This window comes from Triticum aestivum, chromosome 4A, assembly GCF_018294505.1.
Source record: "Triticum aestivum cultivar Chinese Spring chromosome 4A, IWGSC CS RefSeq v2.1, whole genome shotgun sequence".
Lineage (NCBI taxonomy): Eukaryota > Viridiplantae > Streptophyta > Magnoliopsida > Poales > Poaceae > Triticum > Triticum aestivum.
Genome location: NC_057803.1, coordinates 511,501,299 through 511,524,957, shown reverse-complemented (window position 1 = coordinate 511,524,957; position 23,659 = coordinate 511,501,299). Strand labels below are relative to the sequence as shown.

Sequence of the window (23,659 nt, the reverse complement as noted above, 5' to 3'; positions counted from 1 at the left end):
ATTGCATCTTGTAGAGCTAACATGCCACCTAGGAACAAGATAAGTTACAATATCAATTCTAGGTGACAATATCTCAAATATACACATTTTCTAGGCTAGTAATATACACATAGCATATTACTCCCCCATAATGTGATACCAATTAAAGAAAGACAAGAGGCAATTAAAGGATCCAACAAGAGATAATTAATGGACTATTTAGAATTTGAATTTCTCATGAGAAGACATACCACATAGCGACTAGATAATCTTGTAATATCAATACTAGATGGTATTTCTCATGTACACACATTTATAGGATTGTGAGGTGCACAAAGCACATCACTCCCCCACAATGGGATATTGCATTAATCTCTCACAAGAGCCAACTAAGATATGACCAAGATGCACAAAGGCTCAACTAACGACACACATGTACATGATGTGCAAACCAACACACACATACTTGATTGCTCAAGATAATCAAGTTGGAAGCACAACATATACAAACACATGCAAGGAACAAAGCCAAACATGCAAAGGGGTAAATAACTTTCAATGTAAACAATTTAAGCACGAGTTATCGCAAGGAGGAACATTGGATATAAGATAGAAACTTGATAATCCAAATGACTTGGCTTGAGACAATAAGAATGATGAAGTCCCTTAATTCTTCATAATGTAGCCAAGTCTCAAATGACCTCCAACAACACCTATTGATCAATTATGAGCTATTTGGTCCCCAACCAAGTTGGGTCCTAAGAGGTTAGTCACAATAGGCTTGGCTACCCAAATGGTTCTTTGCTTCAAACCACTTTGAGTACCAACAAACTTGGCAACCACATTGTCAACCTTATCCTTCCCAAGAGAATAGACATCATCAATAATAATTGGGTTGGATAAGTTACCACTAGTGCATGAAGAAGCGAGGTGACCTTTCTCACGACATAGGTAGCAACGTCTACTCTTCACTTTCTTCTCACTTGATTTCTCAACTTGAGAAGCATTAGCTTGAGTCTTCTTGGGAAGATGCCTTTCTTCAACTTGAGGTTGAGCATGCGAATGCACTTGTGGCCGCTTCCCTTGTTGCTTGTCACTAATGGGCTTCTTCTTCAATGGGCAAGATCTAACATGATGCCCTTCTACTTTGCACTTGAAGCAAACAATCTTGGCCAAATTCTTGACTTGTTCTTGGCCCGTCTTTTTGTTCACCTTGAACTTCTTCTTCTTGTTGGAGTTGAATCCAAGTCCACCTTTGTCATTGGGGGATTTTTGCACACTCAAGATATTGTTGAGTGTGGATTTCCCTCCATGACTCTTTTCCAAGTCTTTCTTCAAAGAAGTGACTTGGGCCTTGAGATCTTTGATTTCCTCTACATGGTTAGTCTCAACACAAGTACTAGAGGAAGTATAAGCTTCATTGTTAGAGCAACAAGGCAAGGAAAGTAATTCATCACAAGATGTACCAACATTGTGAGTAGATGAATTACAAGGACTAGCACATGGCAATATAGCATTTTGACTAGAAGTAGTGCTAGTATCCACATGAGGCTCACTAGATGTTACCTTAGAAATCATGGCCTCATGAGCTATCTTTAGCTCATTATGGGATACTAGAAGATCATCATGAGAGCTTGAGATCTTTTCATGGTTTTCTTCCAATTTCCCATAACTGCTAGATAGCAACTCAAGTTGAGCCCGAAGCTCAACATTCTCCTTCAAAATGGATGCTTCACAAGAGATAGAGTTAGTAGCACAAGCATCATCATTAGCAACAAGAGGAGAAGACAACTTGGCAAGCTCTTTAGAATATGAAGCTTTAGTTGAGCATGAGACTCGGTGAGTTTGATGAGCTCACTCTTAATGACCCTTGAGCCATTTTCGAGGTGCTCAAAGTCCTCAAGGAGTTTAGCATGTGCAACTTCAGGCTCCTCATTTTTAGTTTCAAAATCATTGGCCACCTCAAGAGCTCTATCACGAGATTCCCTCACTCTAGATAATTCTAGAGCAAAAGTCTCCTCAAGAGATTCCTTGGTGGTTTGTTCAAGTTTAAGAGCTTGAGAGAGGTCCGCAATTTCATTAGCATAATCACGCTCATAACCTTCCATTTTATCAATGGTGACCTCATGCTCCTCAAGACGAGATTCCAACTCATCAATATACTTCTTGCCCTCAATGGAAATGGACATGATTTCCATGAAGTTGGAACGAGCAATTTTATTTTTGTGAAGAGCTTTAAAAACCATTTCCCCCTTAATTTTTAAGGAGGAAACATTATCATTCTCTTCATCATTATCCTCATCATCGTTAGTATCAACATCATCATAAAGAGACATATTGGGTTTCAAAGTAGGAGATACCTTTGAAGCCTTAGTCATAAGGCAAAAAGTAATAGATGATGATGTAGGATCCCTTGAAGCACCATTAAACACCACATCTTGTTCCATGTAGTGTTGGGTTTCCTCTACATTGTTAGCACAACAATTCGAGGAAATATATGTATTTTTATCATGGCAACAAGACATAGTACACATATCATCATGAGATTTAGTCAAGAAATTTATACATGATATGCAAGGACTATCAACACAAGCATGTGAAACATTTGGAGTGCTCGAAGTGTTAAAGCCCAAAGAAGAATCATTGCAATAAGATAGTGATGAAGGATCATCCACAATAAGCATACTATCATCATTGCAATGACCAACACTACTTACCATATCATTACCTTGTGGCAAACCACATGTAGGTGAAGTAGAAGAAGTTGAGAAGACTATACGACCGGAGGTGGAGGGAGAACAATCATCCCCACAAATCTTGGACACACCATATTTATCTTGAAGCTTCGTCCACAACTCATGAGCATCCCGGAACGGCATGAGTTGAAATATAACTACATTGCTCAAAGCATCGAAAAGCACATTAGAAGCTTGAGCATTGAGATAAGAGTTTTTCTCATCCTATAAAGATAATCTTTGGGGATCCTTTGGAGGAGAAAAACCCATATCTAGAATTCGCTCTAAATTTGGGTCCATGACCCTAAAGAGATTAAGCATGCGAATTACCCAAACATCAAAATTTGTGCCATCGAAACTAAGAGTGTCAGAGAATCCTAAACCCCTAGTCGACATCCTTACTCTTTAGGCGGTTAAGCCCTATAAAGAGAGATGAGGCTCTGATACCAATTGAAAGATCGTCGATGTCGCCTAGAGGGGTGGTGAATAGGCGTTTTAAAATAATTACGGTTTAGGCTTTAACAAATGCGGAATAAACCTAGCGGTTAATTTGTCAAGCACAAAACCTAAAACAACTAAGCTCACCTATGTGAACCAACAACTTATGCTAAGCAAGATAAGCAACTATGTGATAGCAAGATATATGACAAGAAACAATATGGCTATCACAAAGTAAAGTGCATAAGTAAAGGGGCTCGGGTAAGAGATAACCGAGGCACGCGGAGACGATGATGTATCCCGAAGTTCACACCCTTGCGGATGCTAATCTCCGTTTGGAGCGGTGTGGAGGCACAATGCTCCCCAAGAAGCCACTAGGGCCACCGTAATCTCCTCACGCCCTCGCACAATGCAAGATGTCGTGATTCCACTAAGGGACCCTTGAGGGCGGTCACCGAACCCGTACAAATGGCAACCCTTGGGGGCGGTCACCGAACCCGTACACTTTGGCAACCCTTGGGGGCGGTCACCGAAACCCGTCAAATTGCTCGGGGCGATCTCCACAACCTAATTGGAGACCCCGACGCTTGCCCGGAGCTTTACACCACAATGATTGAGCTCCGAACACCAACAACCGTCTAGGGCGCCCAAGCACCCAAGAGGAACAAGCTCAAGGGTACCAAGCACCCAAGAGTAATAAGCTTCTCAACTTGTAACTTCCACGTATCACCGTGGAGAACTCAAACCGATGCACCAAATGCAATGGCAAGGGCACACAGAGTGCCCAAGTCCTTCTCTCTCAAATCCCACCGAAGCAACTAATGCTAGGGAGGAAAATGAGAGGAAGAACAAGAAAGAGAACACAAAGAACTCCAAGATCTAGATCCAAGGGGTTCCTCTCACATAGAGGAGAAAGTGATTGGTGGAAATGTGGATCTAGATCTCCTCTCTCTTTTCCCTCAAAAACTAGCAAGAATCCATGGAGGGATCGAGAGTTAGCAAGCTCGAAGAACGTCAACAATGGGGGAAGAACACGAGCTCAAAGGATAAGGTTCATTGGGGAAGAAGACCCCCTTTTATAGGAGGGGGGAAATCCAACCGTTATGTGCTCAGCCCGCACACGAGCGGTACTACCACTCCATGAGCGGTACTACCGCTCAGGCGGAAGAAACAGGGAAAAGGAGCAACAAAACATGAACCTTGGGGCGGTAGTACCGCAGGAGACAGCGGTACTACCGCTGGGTTAAGCGGTACTACCGCTCCCTTCGGCGGTACTGCCGCGCAGAACGAAGGGGAAAGGGAAAGAGGGAACCGGGCGGTACTACCGCAGAGGAAGGGTGGTACTGCCGCTAAGGAGCGGTACTACCGCACTACTGCCGCAGCGAGGTACCGCACAATCCGACACAGAAAAAGACCCCTCGAATCGACGCGGTAGGGACCTGGTAAGCCAGCGGTAGTACTGCTGCGGAGTCAACGCCGGTACTACCGCTGCGGAGTGGTACTGCCACTTGAGACCCCTCAGCGGTACTACCGCTGGGTACCATGGTACTACCGCTGGGACCCTGACACAAACCACACTCAAGAAAACAAGAACTGACATAACTTCTGCATATGAGCTCCGAATTGAGCAAACTCAAGCTTGTTGGAAATAAGACGACGAGTAGCATCAAAACAGCGACTGGTTATAGTAAGAAGAGGCAGGGGAGGTATGCCTAACAAAAAGAGGAGTGAAACCTCCAACCGAGAAGAACCGGCAAAACCTCCAACATCGAAAACATCATAGAAGATGCAAGCAAACTCCGTTTTCGACGAACTCAAGCTTGTCAACAAGATGACCATAAGCTCTAAGACTCACAAAGAGAACCAAACAAGAACCAAGAAAGATGATGCAAGGATGCAATGGTTTGAGCTCTCAACGAACGATACGATCAAGCTACTCATCGAGAGCGCCCCTTGATAGTATGGCAATCGATCCTATAACCCGGTCTCCCAACTACCATCATGAGACCGTATAGAAAACCTATCAAGGGCAAACCTTTGCCTTGCACATGGTTCACTTGAGCTAGATGATGACGATCTTGACTCCCTCAAGTTGGACCACCTTTCTTGATTGTGTTGGCTCGATGAAGACTAGTTGATTGCTCCCCCATACTCCACTATGGGTGAGCCTTTCTTCCGCACATCTTCACAAGTCCATTGTCACCACAAAGGACGGCAAGCTTCAAGCATTTGATCTCTTCATGATGCTCCACTTGAACTTGCACACCACAACCTTTCTTGATTGTGTTGACTCGATGAAGACTAGTTGATTGCTCCCCCATACTCTACTATGGGTGAGCTACTCTTCCGCACATCTTCAGAGGTCCATTGTCACCATAAAGGATAGCAAGCTTCAAGCATTTGATCTCTTCGTGGTGCTCCACTTGAACTCGCACACCGCAACCTAACCCTACAAAGAACCCTCACGAAGACCATGGGTTAGTACACAAAGCGTAATTGACAATGCTTACCATACCATGGGATCACTTGATCCCTCTCAGTACATCTTCTACGCTTTATCGGTTGGTCAACTTGATTCACTCTTTGACTTAGTCTTGATCAACCTCTCACAAGACCAATCTTTAGGTAATTCCTTGAATAGCACCTTGGTCGACACAAACTCTCCTTGAAACCAACACATGTACTCCAAGAAAAGCCTATGGACAAAAACCTTCAAATATAACTCAAGGCAACCATTAGTCCAGAGAGATTATCATCAATTACCAAAACCAAACATGGGGGCATCGCATGTTCTTTCAGTATCCCAAGGTACTGGAGGGTTATAGTGACTCAAACTGGATATCTGATGCTGATGAGATTAAGGCCACAAGTGGTTATGTTTTTACACTAGGTGGTGGCATTGTTTCCTGGAAGTCTTGCAAGCAGGCCATCTTAACAAGGTCAACTATGGAAGCAGAACTGACAGCATTAGACACTGCCACTATTGAAGTAGAGTGGTTTCGTGAGCTCTTAATGGACTTACCTATGGTTGAAAAACCAATACCCCCTATCCTAATGAACTGTGATAATCAAACTGTGATCGTCAAGATAAACAGTTCTAAGGATTATATGAAGTCCTCAAGGCATGTGAAGAGGAGACAAAAATCTGTCAGAAATTTGAGGAACTCCGAAGTTATTACGTTGGATTATATCCAAACATCAAAAAACTTGGCATATCCTTCACAAAGGGTTTATCACGTAATGTGATAGATAATGCATCGATGGAGATGGGTTTGAGACCCACCGCATGAGTTGTACACAGTGGTAACCCACTCTATGTGATCGGAGATCCCATGAAGTAGAAGTGGGAGACAAGTTGTTGGTCAGCTGGGAGGAGAGTATCCCTATGTTAATTATCCCACTCCGTGAAGATGCAATACACTCCTGATCTGCATGGCAGGTTGATACTTATCTTAATGTGTTCCAAGTGGCTTATTTGGGTAAGCAGAGATGTTGCCCTGCAGAGCATCTCCTGAGGAACACACCTATATGAATTTGACTGTTAACATCGCAGTCTGTGAGAATTGGGTGCTCTCTAATAAATTCATGATAGGCCCTGGAGTATGACATATACGCTCCACCCGCGGGGAAGCCTTGCGGCAGCCCAGTATCGGTCAAGAATTTGTGTGAAACTAGTCTCGCAGAAAACTTGTAGTTCAAGGCATAGTCCACTATTCAAGTTGTGACCTAGTCTAGCATAGACCTCTAAGTGGAAGTTCAACTTTATAGTCTCCACTGAGCATCGGTATATAAACAGTGATTTGGAACTAAATGATGAGATGTGTCAATGAGACTTTGTGGGGGATTGTTGGAATTTGCTAGTGGGCTTTTGGCCCAAAGCCCAACTAAAATTCTGAAATTCTCTTGGCCCATTCATGCACACATGTGAGTGGTCTGAGTGAGACTAAAGTTTAGTCCCACCCCATAAGTTGAGAGAGAGTTGCACCTTTTTATAAGGTGAGCTCTTCTACCACTTCTATGAGCATGAGAAGAGGAGACCTACACACATGCTCCTCCTCCTCCTCGCCTCGCCATGTCAAGACGCGCTGCGGTTGCGGGAATGAGCCGAGCCGAGGACAGATCTATGCACATATTCTATATTTTTGCTGCTCAAGAATAACTAATAAGTCATTAATTAACAATTAATGGACGCGTTAATTACTCAGTTGTTTCTGATCCTTTTGGGTCGTGGGGCTGTTACTTGGACACGGGATTTTCTCCACGACCTACCCGGGCTGTATTATATAGTCAGGCAGACATCTACCCTAGCCGCCACCGCATCGTATGGTTTTACACCATCGTTCCAGATCGCTGCGCTGCCACACAAGTCTTCTCCATCCCTCCTTCCGGCGTGCACCGCGAGAAGGGACAGCAGGCCTCCGGAACCTCGCGTCTCGTGATCCTGTACGGGAGAGGGCGATCAGGTTTTTGGGGAGCGCACTCGCGCGACTGCTGGCAGCGACGGCTTCGCCAACAACGACTTCTTCCCTGACCTCGGCAACCTCATCCTCAATGACATGGGCAACAACATCAATGTCAGCGGTGCTGCTCCTGCTGCACCGTATATGATTCTATCCCTCTTGTTCGAGATCGTGGTAGAATTCACGTTTCTAGTATGTGCCCTAGATGTGATATGTTCATCTACTATGCTAGTTCACATGATTAGTTTAATCTCTGCTAGTGTTGTCATGATTTATCTTCTGTTTATTCGGATTAAATCTCGTAGTAATTTGCTCATATTTTCAACAGCACCAACAACCTTGATTGCCTAAAAGAGTTGGCAGGTGGGTGGCGGGACTCGGGAAGCCCCGAGAAAGTCATCGTCTTGGACTCACCCGCGACGGTGTACATAGCGCCTTGACGAACAATTCAATACAACAATGAGAACCACAGCAACACAAACTAGGACCCCCAAGTCGTGTCTCCAAAAAAGCAATGCTCCTAAAGAAGGAACAACATTGAGGACATCACCATCGTTGATCTGAATGACAGGCCACAACAATACCTCCAAGGAGGAAAAGCGAGACCCATAGGCGCCGTCACCGCTGGCACCCACCAAAGACGGGCATGACTTCATCTGAATCATCGCACGCATGCATCCATGCCAGTTGGAATGGGGCACAATGTCCATGTTGGTTCACTCGTATCACCGCAACACCTCACAGAAGAAGCTGCATCGCCGTCACAACACTCGCAGAGGAAGGGATGGCCTCGCTGTCGGGTGTTGTACGCTCCCTGTGAGTAGACGTCGGCCACCTACAAAACTAGGCGCCATGACCCAAGAACTGACATCGGAAGGGCAAAGCCCCACCGCCCTGCTACACGGCACTACGAGATCCCCCACAACATCACACCATCATTGCTGCAAAGCCACGCTAAAAGTACATTGACACTCAAATACTATTTTGGTGTTGATAACAATAGGATTAACGAGATCTAATGTTGGTTGTCAAGTTTATCTCGGGACAATGGTATCTCGTATGTGTCTACGGACTTCGGTAACCCCCTATTCAAAAAGGATAAAAGGTGGCGTTCTTTGGTGCCTCGAAAAAAAATTGGTTGATTTTGAGTCATAGAAAGAAACTTTACTATTAAGACGAGTTGCTGAGATTAGGGAGTTGGGAAACTCATTTCACTCATATACACTTTGCTCTCCTGAAAATGCCACCTATATGAAGGGATTTTTTCAAGGACACAATGGTCTTACCAAGGGTGCTCGGGGTCATGGACCTCGAGGTGCCCCAGAGTCATCAGGAAGAAACCACCCACCACTGTGTGGTCCGAGTGCTCGGGGAACGTGGACCCCTGGGTGCCCGGAGTAGGGTGTGAACCTCTGGGTGGTCTAGGTGCCTGGGGTCCTGGACCCCCCGAGTGCCTGGAGCTCCCCACTTCCCTATCCTAGTGTAGTCCGAGTGCCCGGGGTCCTTGAACCCTGATGCCCGGCCCTCTCAGATAGCTCCCAAACAACTTTGATCTGTAGGGGTATACTGATAACCCACAAGTATAGGGGATCAATTGTAGCCTCTTTCGATAAGTAAGAGTGTCGAACCCAGCGAGGAGCCAAAGGTAGAACAAATATTCCCTCAAGTTTTATCGACCACCGATACAACTCTATGCACGCGTGACATTCGCTTTACCTAGAACAAGTATAAAACTAGAAGTACTTTGTAGGTGTAACGAAATAGGTTTGCAAGAATGTAAAGGGTACGTAAATAAAAACTAGGGGCTGTTTTAGGTAAAGAAGAAATAAATTTAGTATAGAGAGTGTGGAAAAGTGGTGGTAAGAGTTGCGAAATTGTCCCTAAGCAATTGACTACTATACTAGACCGATAGCAAGTTTTATGTGGGAGAGGCCACTGCTAGCATGTCATCCCTGACTTGGAATTCTATGCACTTATGATTGGAACTATTAGCAAGCATCCGCAACTACTAACGTTCATTAAGGTAAACCCCAACCATAGCATTAAGATATATTGGTCCCCCTTCAATCCCGTATGCATCAATTTCTATGCTAGGTTGAAGCGACTGTCACTCTTGCCCTCCAATACATAGTCCTATCAACATACAACTAACCTTATGGTGTGATCCACGCGCGCGCTCATATGATGGGCACCAAAGGACAGCAACATAACCACAAGCAAATTAAACCAATCATAGCAATTCACCAATTACCGATAGGACAACGAAAATCTACTCAGACATCATAGGATGGCAACACATCATTGGATAATAATATGAAGCATAAAGCACCATGTTCAAGTAGAGGGTACAGCGGGTTGCGGGAGAGTGGACCGCTCTAGATAGATGGGGGAAGGTGGTGAAGATGTTGGTGAAGATGATAGAGGTGTTGGTGTAGATCGCCGTTACACGATGATAGCCCAGGTGGCGTTCCGGCGCCACCGGGAGAGAGGGGGAGAGAGCCCCCCTTCTTCTTCTTCTTCCTTGACATTCTCCCTAGATGGGAGAAGGGTTTACCCCCTGGTCCATGGCTCCATGGCGGCGGAGGGGCGAGAGCCCCTCCGAGATTGGATATGTCTCTCTGTTTCTGTGTTCCAGATTCTGGCCTTTCACCGTTTCTTATATTCCCGGAGATCCATAACTCTGATTGGGCTGAAATTTTAACACGATTTGTATCCAGATATTGGCTTTCTTGCGGAGAAAGAAGGGCACCAACTGCCTTACGGGGTGGCCACGAGGGTCAGGGGCGCGCCCCCTGCCTCGCGGCCCCCTCGGGCATCGTCTCGCGTTGATTCTTCTTCCCAAAAATCACATATATTCCAAAAAAATCTATGTAAGTTTTTATCCCGTTTGGACTCTGTTTGATATGGATTTCTGCAAAACAAAAAACATGCAACAAACAGGAACTGACACTGGGCACTGGATCAATATGTTAGTCCCAAAATAGTATAAAAAGTTGCCAAAATTATATGAAAGTTGTATAATATTGGCATGGAACAATCAAAAATTATAGATACGACAGAGACGTATCAGCATCCCCAAGCTTAATTCCTGCTCATCCTCGAGTAGGTAAATGATAAAAAAGATAATTTTTGATGTGGAATGCTACCTAGCATAATCTTGATCATGTAATCTAATCTAATCATGGCATGAATATTAAGACATGAGTGATTCAAAGCAATAGTCTATCATTTGACATTAAGATAATAATACTTCAAGCATACTAATAAAGCAATCATGTCTTTTCAAAATAACATGGCCAAAGAAAGTTATCCCTACAAAATCATATGGTCTGGCTATGCTCCATCTTCACCACACAAAGCATTCAAATCATGCACAACCCTGATGACAAGCCAAGCAATTGTTTTATACTTTTGATGTTCTCAAACCTTTTCAACTTCCACGCAATACATGAGCGTGAGCCATGAATATAGCACTATAGGTGGAATAGAATATGATGGTGGAGGTTGTGTGGAGAACACAAAAAGGGAGAAAGTCTCACATCAACGCGGCTAATCAACGGGCTATGGAGATGTCCATCAATTGATGTCAATGCAAGGAGTAGGGATTGCCATTCAACAGATGCACTAGAGCTATAAGTGTATGAAATCTCAAACTGAAATTAAGTGGGTGTGCATCCAACTTGCTTGCTCATGAAGACCTAGGGCACTTGAGGAAGCCCATCGTTGAAATATACAAGCCAAGTTCTATAATGAAAATTCCCAATAGTATATGAAAGTGATAACTCAAGAGACTCTCTATATGAAGAACATGGTGCTACTCTGAAGCACAAGTGTGGTAAAAGGATAGTAACATTGTCCTTTCTCTCTTTTCTCTCATTTTTTATTTTTTTATTTTTAATTTTTTTTCTCTTTTTTGTAGGCTTCTTTGGCCTCTCTTTTTTTTGGGGGGGGAGCTTCTCTGGCCACTTTTATTTTGATAACCTCACATGGTACAATATTTTAATAATGATGATCATCACACTTTTATTTACTTACAACTCAATATTACAACTTGATACTAGAACAAAGATATGACTCTATATGAATGCCTCCGGTGGTGTATCGGGATGTGAAATGATCTAGCGTAGCAATGACATCAAAAATGGACAAGCCATGAAAACATCATGCTAGCTATCTTACGATCATGCAAAGCAATATGACAATGATGCTCAAGTCATGTATATGAAGATGATGGAAGTTGCATGGCAATATATCTCGGAATGGTTATGGAAATGCCATGATAGGTAGGTATGGTGGCTGTTTTGAGGAAGATATAAGGAGGCTTGTGTGTGATAGAGCGTATCATATCACAGGGTTTGGATGCACCGGTGAAGTTTGCACCGACTCTCAAGGTGAGAAAGGTCAATGCACGGTACCAAAGAGGCTAGCAATGATGGAAGGGTGAGAGTGCGTATAATCCATGGACTCAACATTAGTCATAAAGAACTCACATACTTATTTCAAAAATCTATTAGTCATCGAAAAAAATTACTACGCGCATGCTCCTAGGGGGGTAGATTGGTAGGAAAAGACCATCGCTCATCCTCGACCGCCACTCATAAGGAAGACAATCAATAAATACCTCATGCTCCAACTTCGTTACATAACGGTTCACCATACGTGCATGCTACGGGAATCACAAACTTCAACACAAGTATTTCTACAATCCACAACTACCCACTAGCATGAATCTAATATCACCATCATTATATCGCAAAACTATTGCAAGGAATCAAACATATCATATTCAGTGATCTACAAGTTTTATGTAGGATTTTATGACTAGCCATGTGAATGACCAATTCCTGTCAACTCTCTAAATAGATATAAGTGAAGCAAGAGAGTTATAATTCATTCTAAAAAAAGATATGCCCACGCTCTACCAAATATAAGTAAATCAAAAGAGCATTCTACAAATGACGGTTTTCTATGTGTAGGGAAACAGGCAATACAAACTTCAAATGATATAAGTGAAGCATTCTATAAAGACATACTCAAAAGATATTAGTGAAGTGCAAAGAGCATTCTATAAATCAACCCTGGACTATCTCATACTAGCATGGTGCATCAAAGAAAAGTGAAAATTAAATGCAAAAGATGCTCCAAGATTTGCACATATGACATGAACGAAATGAATCCAAAAATATACCGATACTTGTTGAAGAAAGATGGCATGCCTTCCGGGGCATCCCCAAGCTTAGATGCTTGAGTCTCCTTAAATATTTACTTGGGGTGCCTTGGGAATCCCCAAGCTTGAGCTCTTTCCTCTCCTCCTTCTCCTCATATCGAGACCTCCTCGATCTTTGATCACTTCATCCACACAAAACTCAACAGAAAGCTTGGTAAGATCCGTTAGTATAATAAAGCAAATCACTACTCTAAGTACTGTTGAAAATCAATTCATATTTTGTTTTTGCACTTTATCTACTGTAATATAACTTTTCCATGGCTTAATCCACTGATAGAAATCGATAGTTTCATCAAAACAAGCAAACAATGCATCAAAAATAGAATCTGTCTTAAACAAGACAGTCTGTAGTAATCTGAACATTCACCATACTTCTAGTACTCCAAAAAATTTGAAAAAAATAGAAACAATAAAAAAATTGTATAGAAAGACAGTGCAAAAAGTTTCAGAACCGTTTGACGTTCCAGTAAAAAATGTAAAATCGCGCACTACAGCCAAAGTTTCTGTTTTGCATCGCACAAACCAACAAGCAAAGTAGACATCCTAAAGGCAAATCTTGACACATTATTTTTATGATACAATGGATTTGTACAAGGGCATAATTATTTTTATTGAAAAGTTTCTGTAATCAAGGGTCATAAAGTTTCCATGGGCATGAACAAACTTCAAGGCTAGCTTCCACTTTAACAATGCTCGTCTTTCTTATTTTTCACTTTTCTTTTTGAAAAAGTTTTAGGTTCCCCTCTTTATTTTTTTGTTTGTAAAATTTATAAAAGCACACAACAGAAATAAATGACTCTCTAAAACTTCCGGGTTGTCTTCCTGGCAGCGCTTTCTTTAAAGCCATTAAGCTAGGCATATAGTGCTCAAGTAATGGATCCACCCGGATCCCAAGGTATATCAAAGCCAATTTTAATTAACAATGATTTGTGATTTGGTAGTGAGAACAAAGTAACATATATCATGCAACAAAGAAGTCTAACTCTCTTCCTATGCATCGGCATGTCATAAAAGAACAATTCATGCACACATAGTAAAGGCCAATGCATAGTATAAACAGTTTCTTGCAATTTTATCATATTGGAAACATTGAGAAACGGAGATGTAGTTCCTCTCTCATAATAATTACAAGTATGAGCAGCAAGCACATGCATATTATATCTATCAAAATCATCATGTGTAGTAGTGAAACGCATCCCATCAATATAATCCTTAATAAGGGCAAACTTCTCCAATATAGTGTAGTCGGGAGAATTCAAAAAGATAATAGAACTATCATGCGTGGGTGCAATAGCAACAATTTCATGTTTAATATAAGGAACTATAGCAAGTTCATCTCCATAAGCATAATTCATATTGGCATCTTGGCCACAAGCATAACAAGCATCATCAAAAAAGGATATTTCAAAAGAATCAACAGGATCATAACAATCATCATAGCATTCATCCTTCGGTAAATTTGAAGAGAAATTAAACAATGTATGGGATAAAGGGTTACTCTCAGATGGTGGGAACGGGTGATCAATCGGCTCTTCCTCCTTTTATTCTTCGCTCTCCTCCTCATCTTTTTCATCCAATGAGCTCACAATGTCATTAATTTCTTTTTCCATAGACTCCTGCAAACTATTAGTCTCTTCTTGGACAGCGGGGGAGTCCTCAATATTTAATATAACGATTAGAATCATAATTATCATAGCAATATTTAAGTATGGCCAAATTTTCAGATTTGTAGAGAGTAGTATCACACTCTTCAATAAAAAAAGCAATTTCACAAGTACCCCTAAAAGTAACAAATTCTTTAATTTGTTGAACATCATAGTAATTATAAACACCCTTAGTAAACGAAGATACGATTCCATTATCACTAAACTCACATTGGTAAGGAAGGTGTTTCTTAGGGTCTTTAGAACAACAAGTACAATCATATATTTCACATAAATTCCAAGCATAGCACTACAAATGATGAATTTGATCCAGTAAAAGTTTCCCTTTTTGAGATAAGCGATGTCGCATATAACAAGCATGCTTATCTAAAGATTTGCCCTCAACTAAGCTAGTTGGGGTTTCAGCATGGGCACATAGGGATCGAAGATGATCCAAGTAAAATGCTTCAGGAGTGTGATAAATTTTGAGTGGTTCTTCAACCATTGGTGTAGTAGGTACAACTAATTTTTTTGGTATTTTGCGTTTCCTAACCATAAATAAAGATAGAAAACAAGAGCACAAAATAAAAACTATTTAGTGATAAAGCAAACAAGCACACATAAGAATATTCACCCCACGCCATAACTCCCCGGCAACGGCGCCATAAAAAAGGTCTTGATAACCCACAAGTATAGGGGATCAATTGTAGCCTCTTTCGATAAGTAAGAGTGTCGAACCCAACGAGGAACTAAAGGTAGAACAAATATTCCCTCAAGTTTTATCGACCCCCGATATAACTCTACGCACGCTTAACTTTCGCTCTACCTAGAACAAGTATAAAACTAGAAGTACTTTCTAGGTCTAACGAGATAGGTTTGCAAGAATATAAAGAGTACGTAAATAAAAACTAGGGGCTGTTTTAGGTAAAGAAGCAATAAAGTTAGTATAGCGAGTGTGAAAAGGTGGTGGTTAGAGTTGCGAAATTGTCCCTAAGCAATTGACTACTTTACTAGACCGATAGCAAGTTTTATGTGGGAGAGGCCACTGCTAGCATGTCATCCCTCACTTGGAATTCTATGCACTTATGATTGGAACTATTAGCAAGTATCCGCAACTACTACGTTCATTAAGGTAAAACCCAACCATAGCATTAAGATATATTGGTCCCCCTTCAATCACGTATGCATCAATTTCTATGTTAGGTTGAAGCGACTGTCACTCTTGCCCTCCAATACATAGTCCTATCAACATACAACTAGCCCTATGGTGTGATCCACGTGCACGCTCATATGATGGGCACCAAAGGACAGCAACATAACCACAAGCAAATTAAACCAATCATAGCAATTCACCAATTATAGATAGGACAACGAAAATCTACTCAGATATCATAGGATGGCAACACATCATTGGATAATAATATAAAGCATAAAGCACCATGTTCAAGTAGAGGGTACAGCGGGTTGTGGGAGAGTGGACCGCTACAGATAGATGGGGAAGGTGATGAAGATGTTGGTGAAGATGACAGAGGTGTTGGTGTAGACCACTGTCACACGATGATGGCCCTGGCGGCGTTCTGGCGCCACCGGAAGAGAGGGGAAGAGAGCCCCCTTCTTCTTCTTCTTCTTCTTCTTCTTCTTCTTCCTTGACCTTCTCCCTAGATGGGAGAAGGGTTTACCCCCTGATCCATGGCTTCCATGGCGGCGGAGGGGCGATAGCCCCTCCGAGAGATCTGTCTCTCTGTATCTCTCTGTTTCTGCGTTCCAGATTCTGGCCTTTCACCGTTTCTTATATTCCCGGAGATCCGTAACTCCGATTGGGCTGAAATTTTAACACGATTTGTATCCGGATATTGGCTTTCTTGCGGCGAAAGAAGGGCACCAACCGCCTTACGGGGTGGCCACGAGGGTCAGGGGCGCGCCCCCCTGCCTCGTGGCCCCCTCGGGCATCGTCTCGCGTTGATTCTTCTTCCAAAAATCACATATACTCCAAAAAAATCTTTGTAAGTTTTTATCCCGTTTGATATGGATTTTCTGCAAAACAAAAAACATGCAACAAACAGGAACTGGCACTGGGCACTGGATCAATATGTTAGTCCCAAAAATAGTATAAAAAGTTGCCAAAAGTATATGAAAGTTGTATAATATTGGTATGGAACAATCAAAAATTATATATGCGATGGAGACGTATCATATACCCCTTTTATTCCATCTTCAACTCTAATCTTCCAAGCTTGAGATCTCCATCCCCGTCCATCCAAACACTCTGATTCTTTGGGGATTGGAGAAGATTCACCCAATCTACATTCTTACCAAACCTTTCTGATTTCCCAACTCGTTCAACTTCATCAACTTGTTACCCTTGGGCTCCTAGACAGTTAGAGGTTCCTTGGGAAGCTTTCTTACTTGTGTGCTGCGAAGACGTATGCAAGTGTATGGTGGTCACCTTCAAGACCAACCCCGAGTGGTTCAAGGCTCATCTGTTAAGGGTGACTCGAGGAGAGTACGGTAAACCTTCGATGGCGGTCCCTTGGCTCCGGCACCGCTCCAAGTGTGGACTTGGGGATAAAATCTGCATCATCGACTCACTTATTAATCCTTTCTTGTCTTCACTGGTTGCATATCTAGGGTAATCCACTTATCCTTAAAATTGGTAATTAAGCTTAAAATTTGTAATCTTCTATTCACCCTGCTCTAGTCGACTGTATCGATCGTGCCATGTTCTTTTATAAGGTTTAACCACCTTGGATGATATGGAAGATTATGAGGATGTGGGTGGTGTACCACTCGCGGCGGGGCTCATGTAGCCCACATTGCTCCGACTGATGCCTTAACCATAGTGGATATCCTCTCGATGTTTGTCGACTTCAATTTCTCAATGTTGAGAGGTCCGCAAAGAACAACCCGTTTATATCCTCGCGAAAGATGTCCCTAACTCCACGGTGAGCCGGTACGGATGCTCCATCAAGCAATCCAAATTAGTCCAGTGTCTGGCAGCACTGAGCATAGGAGATTAACCTTTTAACCGCAATACTGAAGAATCGATGATCAAAAAATTGATCATATTTGCTAAGAACTACACTTTAATTGACCAACCACTTCTACATCTCATAACTTGTATGAGATTCATACCCAAGCTGGACATTTCAATCTTATTTTCTTTCTGCCTTTTACTTTTAATAATTTTACTTTAATATTTCACTTACTCGAAGAAACAAGAAATTCCTTCCCTTATGGTTAAATTTGTACCCAACTTCCCTACGCATGTAAAAGTATCTCCAACACGCGCCCAAAAAAAGCTCCGCGCACTAAAAAGGTTGTTTTTTGGCGCCGAACAGCTCCAGCAGATGTTGTAGCGCTAAAAGATTTAGGGCGGCGCTGAAAAACGCTATCACGCACAGCATATTTTGGGCTCCGGATTATACACGCTTCATAATTTGCACCGTCTGCCTTTTGGATAATGTTGGTCCCGGCACATTAAAAATCTACCGTGGCGCGCTAAAACTTTTATTGAGCGTAAAAATTTTGTGCGGCTGTTGAAGATGCTCTAAGGGCATCTATAATGCAAGGGCTGTTGAAGTTCGGGTGCTTAGACAATTAAAAATAATAATTACGGAAGTACTCTGTCTGGATTTATTAGGCCTCTTAGCATCACAAGTATGTCCCATTTTATAAGGTCACGCTTTAGAAAGATGCATGAATGCAACCATTTGATTAGTTGCATTGAAAGTCATTGTTGTTGTGCCATGGAAAATTAATACACTTCATGCGTGCTTTTTCATTGGCTATAGTGAGAAAGTGCATTGTGAGTGAAATGAAAAAATTAATGTCCACAAATTACTGTATCTTGGTCTAAGAGAAGTTATCTTTGGCTGCATGCAGTGAGAGAGTGCATTATGAATAAAATGAAAGAATTAATGTGCGTAAATTACTATGTGTCTTGATCTAAGAGAAGTTGTCTTTGGGTCTAAAAACTGTCTTGGTCCAAGAGAAGTTGTCTTTAGGTCTAAAAACCCAGACCCGGACAGAGGGAGTAGCGTCGATGTAGGAGTCCATCTTCCCAACGCATATGGGTAGCGCTTGTTAAAAAGGGCCCAACACTGTTTTCTTCCGGATCTTATTTGTTGTGACTGGTTTTCTTCCGGATCTTATGCTTGTTTCCTTGTGCATGTTTCAGGCGACCCGTCAGAGGAAGATTAGTCTCCACAACTGGTGATCTGAAACCTGTAAAACGTCTAAAAACACAGTAAGCGTAACACATGCTGACATGCATGATAATTCTACCAGGCACAGTAGCACCGCTTATTACCAGAGCTCTCCACAGACCATTTCTAATGCCACTTCTCGATAATTTAACTAGGTACACCACTGATGGATTTGTTACAGTATTTCTCGCAACGGGAAACAGTATCAGGCAAAACCGGGGCCAACACAACCAACAACCAACTCTCGTCCCCCCCTCGCAAAATCTGGCGTTGGAAGCTGCCTTGCCAAAACATGTTTCCCCCTCCTCTACCTGTCTGCTGCTAGCAAGACTGATGCTCAGAGCTCGTCCTTCAGAGGCTCGGTGGCAGCCGGTTCAGCTGCCTTCTCGGTCGCCGCCGCTGCCGCCTGCCCGGCAGTCTCCTTGTTCTTCTTGATGTAGTCGACAATCTCGTCGGCCGTCCTGCCGCCCTCATACGAGACCTTCTTCCCGCTAGGAGTGACGAAGTAGAGGGTGGGGTAACCCTGGACATCAAACTCGCCGGGAACGTCATTCGCGGTAGCGTCCTGTGGACAAGGTTGAGAAACAGTGGTTAGGTAAGTTGTATTTCGTTGCTGGAACTGGAACGACGGAGAGGGCAACAAATATTACTATCTTGGCAATCACAACGTCCTCTTCGCTTTGAAGGGTGGCAGCTGCCTCGTCGAGGATGGGTGCTAGCTTCTTGCAGTGTCCGCACCAGGGTGCATAGAACTCGATAAGAACTGCAATATAAGGTGGCAAATCAATGAGCGCATACTTACAGGAAGACTTCACCAAGGTCATACAAGACCATTGTTTCACTTAGAAGGAATCGCAGTCACTTGCTACAACTAGCTTAATCCAGCAAGGACAAAAAAGATGAATACCATTTTTGCCAGATTTGAAGACCACGTCGTGAATGTTGTCAGCCACAACTACCTTCACAGGCTCATTGTTGGCCTCAGGAATAGGCTCGGACTTCCTGAATGGTGTCAATTTGCCATCCTACAATACGAATGAACACTAATGAAATTGCTGAAGAGATTACATGGGATCAAACAAATAAGGTTGTAGTCCTACAACCAAGGGAAACAAGGAATGGCTACTTACAAAGTAATCCTTCAACCAAGCAACAATTTGGCCAGCCTCAACCTGTTCCTTCAAAAACTTCTTCGAGTCACTGTCTTGAATGAGGATAAGTGGTGCCTGATCCTCTTTCAGGCCAAAGTACTATGTTTCAAAGAAAAATCTGTTAGCACCAAGGAAAAAACAACAGTATGGATAACAATGTAAAGAAATAGAAAGGGAAACAATCAATCAACCTGGAAGGCGCCTTGGCTCGCTTCAATGTCACCAATAAGGAACTTCACATCCTTGCCACTGAACTCCTCTACAGCACCATAGTAGGCTGATTTGAAGGACTCAAACGGTCCAGTGGAGAAGTTCAAAAAGAGCATGGCCTGCATACCATTTGATGTCAGAGAACAGAAGTGACAAATAATGAGTAACCAATAACTAAAAAACAATGAAAAGGCTAATGCTCTAAGCAACTTTACCACTGGAAGCATATATTTGAACTGTTTTTACACACAAAGCACTGAAAACACCAAAGATGGCATTGTGCTTCTCAAACAATCATTACATCTATGGTTCTGAAGAGGACCTTTCAGGTACAACAGCCATGAAAGAAAACACAAAGATCCAAAAGGCTAACAAAGCTAAATACACTAGTAATCCTCCAAATGCGCTGAACAAATTCATTGCAAGATGATTTCTTCAATGTACAGGATGAATGAATGTCGAAGGAACTAACTGCCCAATTCAAAGACTTGAGCCAAAACGTGACTAGATTATACTAATCAACCATTTATGTCAACATGTTCAAGAAAATTCAACCATCATTGGATTGCATAAGTTTTTTGTACACACCAAGAGTTGGGCTGATAATCAACAAAAATATACAGCAGTAATCATCTGTCTATCAAAACAACATACAGTGATAAACATTATGGCCTCATTAGTTACAAACATGAGGCATAGACCTAACTGACTAAGCATATAGTAGAAATTAGTCAACTATACAGAACTCATACAATAAAGAAAAATGATAAAGCATTCTAGAAGCAAGTTGTGTCAGTCATTACCTTGGGAGCATTGCTCTGAAAGTATTTCAAGAGGTAAGGATGGTTGTCAGGGTTCTTGTCAAAAGTAACAACTTTCGGGGTGCTGCTAGCATCAATGAATTTCTCCAAAGCAGAAACATCAAAATCCTGCAAAATGTCACATCACTATGTTAATACTCAGTAATATGTATGAAGTAAGAAGAACAAAGAAAAACACCCCCTCTGTTCCATATTAGTTGTGACTAAATTGTACAAAAACAGCAATAACTAATATGAACAGAGGGAGTAACGATTAGTTCACAGAGCGAGCAGAGTGTAACCTTGCTGTCAACAACGAGCTCATCAAATGGCTTGAATAGCCTAACCAATGGCCTCTCCACTGCTGCATCACCACGTGGGAGATGGTTGGCATGCACGGTGTGGCCAAAGTCATAATCAGACCGCAGCTTCTCAGCAAGCTCAAGGAAGTTTGTAAATTCAGTGCCGCTGAATTCCGTGAAGACACCAACCTATACAATTGCCATGATTGCTTAGTCATCAGCCATAGAACATCAACCATGGCTATATGACGAAAGTAAGAACAGGCAAAATAAGAAGCTTACAATGTGGATCTTGCCGTCTTCAAGGTAAGTGGCATCTTCAGGCGCCTTTATCTCCTTGGAAGCAGGGCCAACCTGCTTCTTCAAGTACTCAACAATTCCCTCAGCCTCCCTGGGGCCCTTGTATTCCTGGATGTTCTTTCCGCCGTTCCTGAAGATCTTGAGGGTAGGGAAGCCCTGGACCTCGTACTTGCCCGCAAGCGGCTTGTTCTTCTCATCGTTGGCATCAACCTTAGCAAGGACGATCGCTGGGTCGTGCTTGCTCAACAGTTGGGCCGCCTTCTCATACTGCAACAGCACACATCAACGAATGAGATCAATCCATTCAGCATATAACACTAGTGCTAAGTAAGTGGTCCAAGGATGCAGACTAATTACCTCTGGTGCCAGGCTCTTGCAGTGTCCACACCTGAAACAAATCAATTTTTAAAGAATTAGCAACGACTTTGACGAAATTCAGACCAGACTAAGTGAGATTGTACTGAGACAAGCCGAACAGACGGAATCTGAATACATAGTTACAGTATAATAAAGTTGGACGCGGTGGAATCCCAACAGGAACCCCAACCCAACAACCTTTAAACCCTCAAGGAACTTCAAATCCAACCAAAACTACAGAGGAATCAGCGATCCAGACGCACCGATCACCAAAGCCAGATCCCCGGTCGCCCGTTACTGACGCATCTGAGACCCCTCCAAACCGACCACGATCTAAACCCCTCGGATCCACAAGAATAGATAGCAGAGGCGAGGGCTCACCATGGGGCGTAGAACTCGACGAGGATGAAGGGGTGCTTGGCGATGGCGTCGTCGAAGTTGTCGGCGTGCAGGGTGAGCACTGCCTCGGGGGCCGCGGCGGCCTCCTCGGCGGCGGCGGCCTCCTCCGCCCTGGCCGCCGGGGCGGACAGGACGACGGCGAGCGCGAGCAGCAGCGAGATCCAGACCTTGGAGATCGCCATGGCGGAAGGGACTGGGGAGCAGTGATGAGATTTCTCGGGGCGGACACGACCACGCCGCGGTGCTCCACGGGTTTTAATAGGAGCGGAGAGGCCGAGAGGTGGGGTTTAGAGTCTCCTACGTGGACGCGGTCCACGGCATATTCGACCATGTCCACGGGTCCCACGCCGGCCAGGGCTCTGTGGGCGCGGCCCACAGAGATCACGGGATGATCACTAGGACTTTTCACACTCAGGTCCCCGTAACTATCAGAATCCCAATTTAAGGTGCTAAGGCCGCTAAAGTTAGGCTAGTGAATTACTATGAGGTCCCTACCGAGGGTGTTGATCCAATTAACTGGAATATGCCGCGTGAGTCGAAACGGGAGGGGTTAGCGGATCCGGGACGCCACGTCACGCTCGTGCGGCCGCCAGTGTACGGTACACGTGGGCTGCAAACACGTACCCGTATGGCGTCAGACCAACCGGAACTCGCCACGTCGTGTCAGTGACATGTCCACTGCTACCTGATTAGCCGAGGCTGCTCAGCCGACGCGCACCGGGCACTGTTGCCGGTTCAGGACTAGGAGATATGGCGGAAATATTTATGTTTGGAAGATTATTAATTCCATCCTTATCTGAGGAGATCCTTCATTCATTCACTCCATATAAATGTATGAAGAAATTAACCCGTTCCAAATTTGGAGTATCTTTGGTGATTAATGATTCGCGTGCAACACAATAATTCTGCATAGGAGGAGTAATTTTGATTCGTTTCATACTGTAGGCCGATTCTACGTGCCACACATTAACCATCTACGTCGCGCAAAAAATGCATGGGGAAATACTTTCTTTTTTAGAAACGCAATATAAATGCAGACGTTCACAACACATGTATATATGCACTGCCCCCTACTGAGTAAATAATAATAATTACTGTTTGAGGTGTTTTGCATTTCAGACGAGTCCTTTTAGCAGACTGGACATATATGGCATTTCCTGTTTCGTTAAAAAATGCATTAGTGGAGGGTGCAAAATGATCGTCGCGACGCCTTTGCGAACAACCTTTGCCAAAATGCGGTGCGAATGAAAAAGATCATCTAACGGCAGTATGTAATAATTCCGAAATTGGTTGAAAAGTGCAGCACAAGGTCCAAATGCTACGTGCAAGGAAACACTAATCTTGGTGTTATGCGCAACTGACATCAAACTCGGTAGTGCAAAAGCGTTTGCACTGCCTGTAATCCACCCACCCAGCTCAAAGCTGAGACGTTTGTTTGTTGCATGTATCTTTT

The 23,659-nt window shown here is 43.1% G+C and overlaps 1 protein-coding gene across 1 annotated transcript; it reads right to left on the bottom strand.

Moving 5' to 3' along the window:
* Positions 1 to 18,075: 18,075 nt before the first annotated feature.
* LOC100037546 (protein disulfide-isomerase-like) lies at positions 18,076 to 22,439 on the bottom strand. The gene is made up of 10 exons (NM_001405076.1): positions 22,189 to 22,439; positions 21,808 to 21,838; positions 21,433 to 21,717; positions 21,151 to 21,339; positions 20,852 to 20,977; positions 20,030 to 20,167; positions 19,818 to 19,937; positions 19,595 to 19,712; positions 19,338 to 19,450; positions 18,076 to 19,252 (listed from the first exon to the last, which is right to left on the bottom strand). Exons 1-10 carry the CDS (start codon positions 22,386 to 22,388, stop codon positions 19,025 to 19,027), a joined length of 1,548 nt encoding a protein of 515 aa, NP_001392005.1. The 5' UTR covers positions 22,389 to 22,439; the 3' UTR covers positions 18,076 to 19,024.
* Positions 22,440 to 23,659: the final 1,220 nt, after the last annotated feature.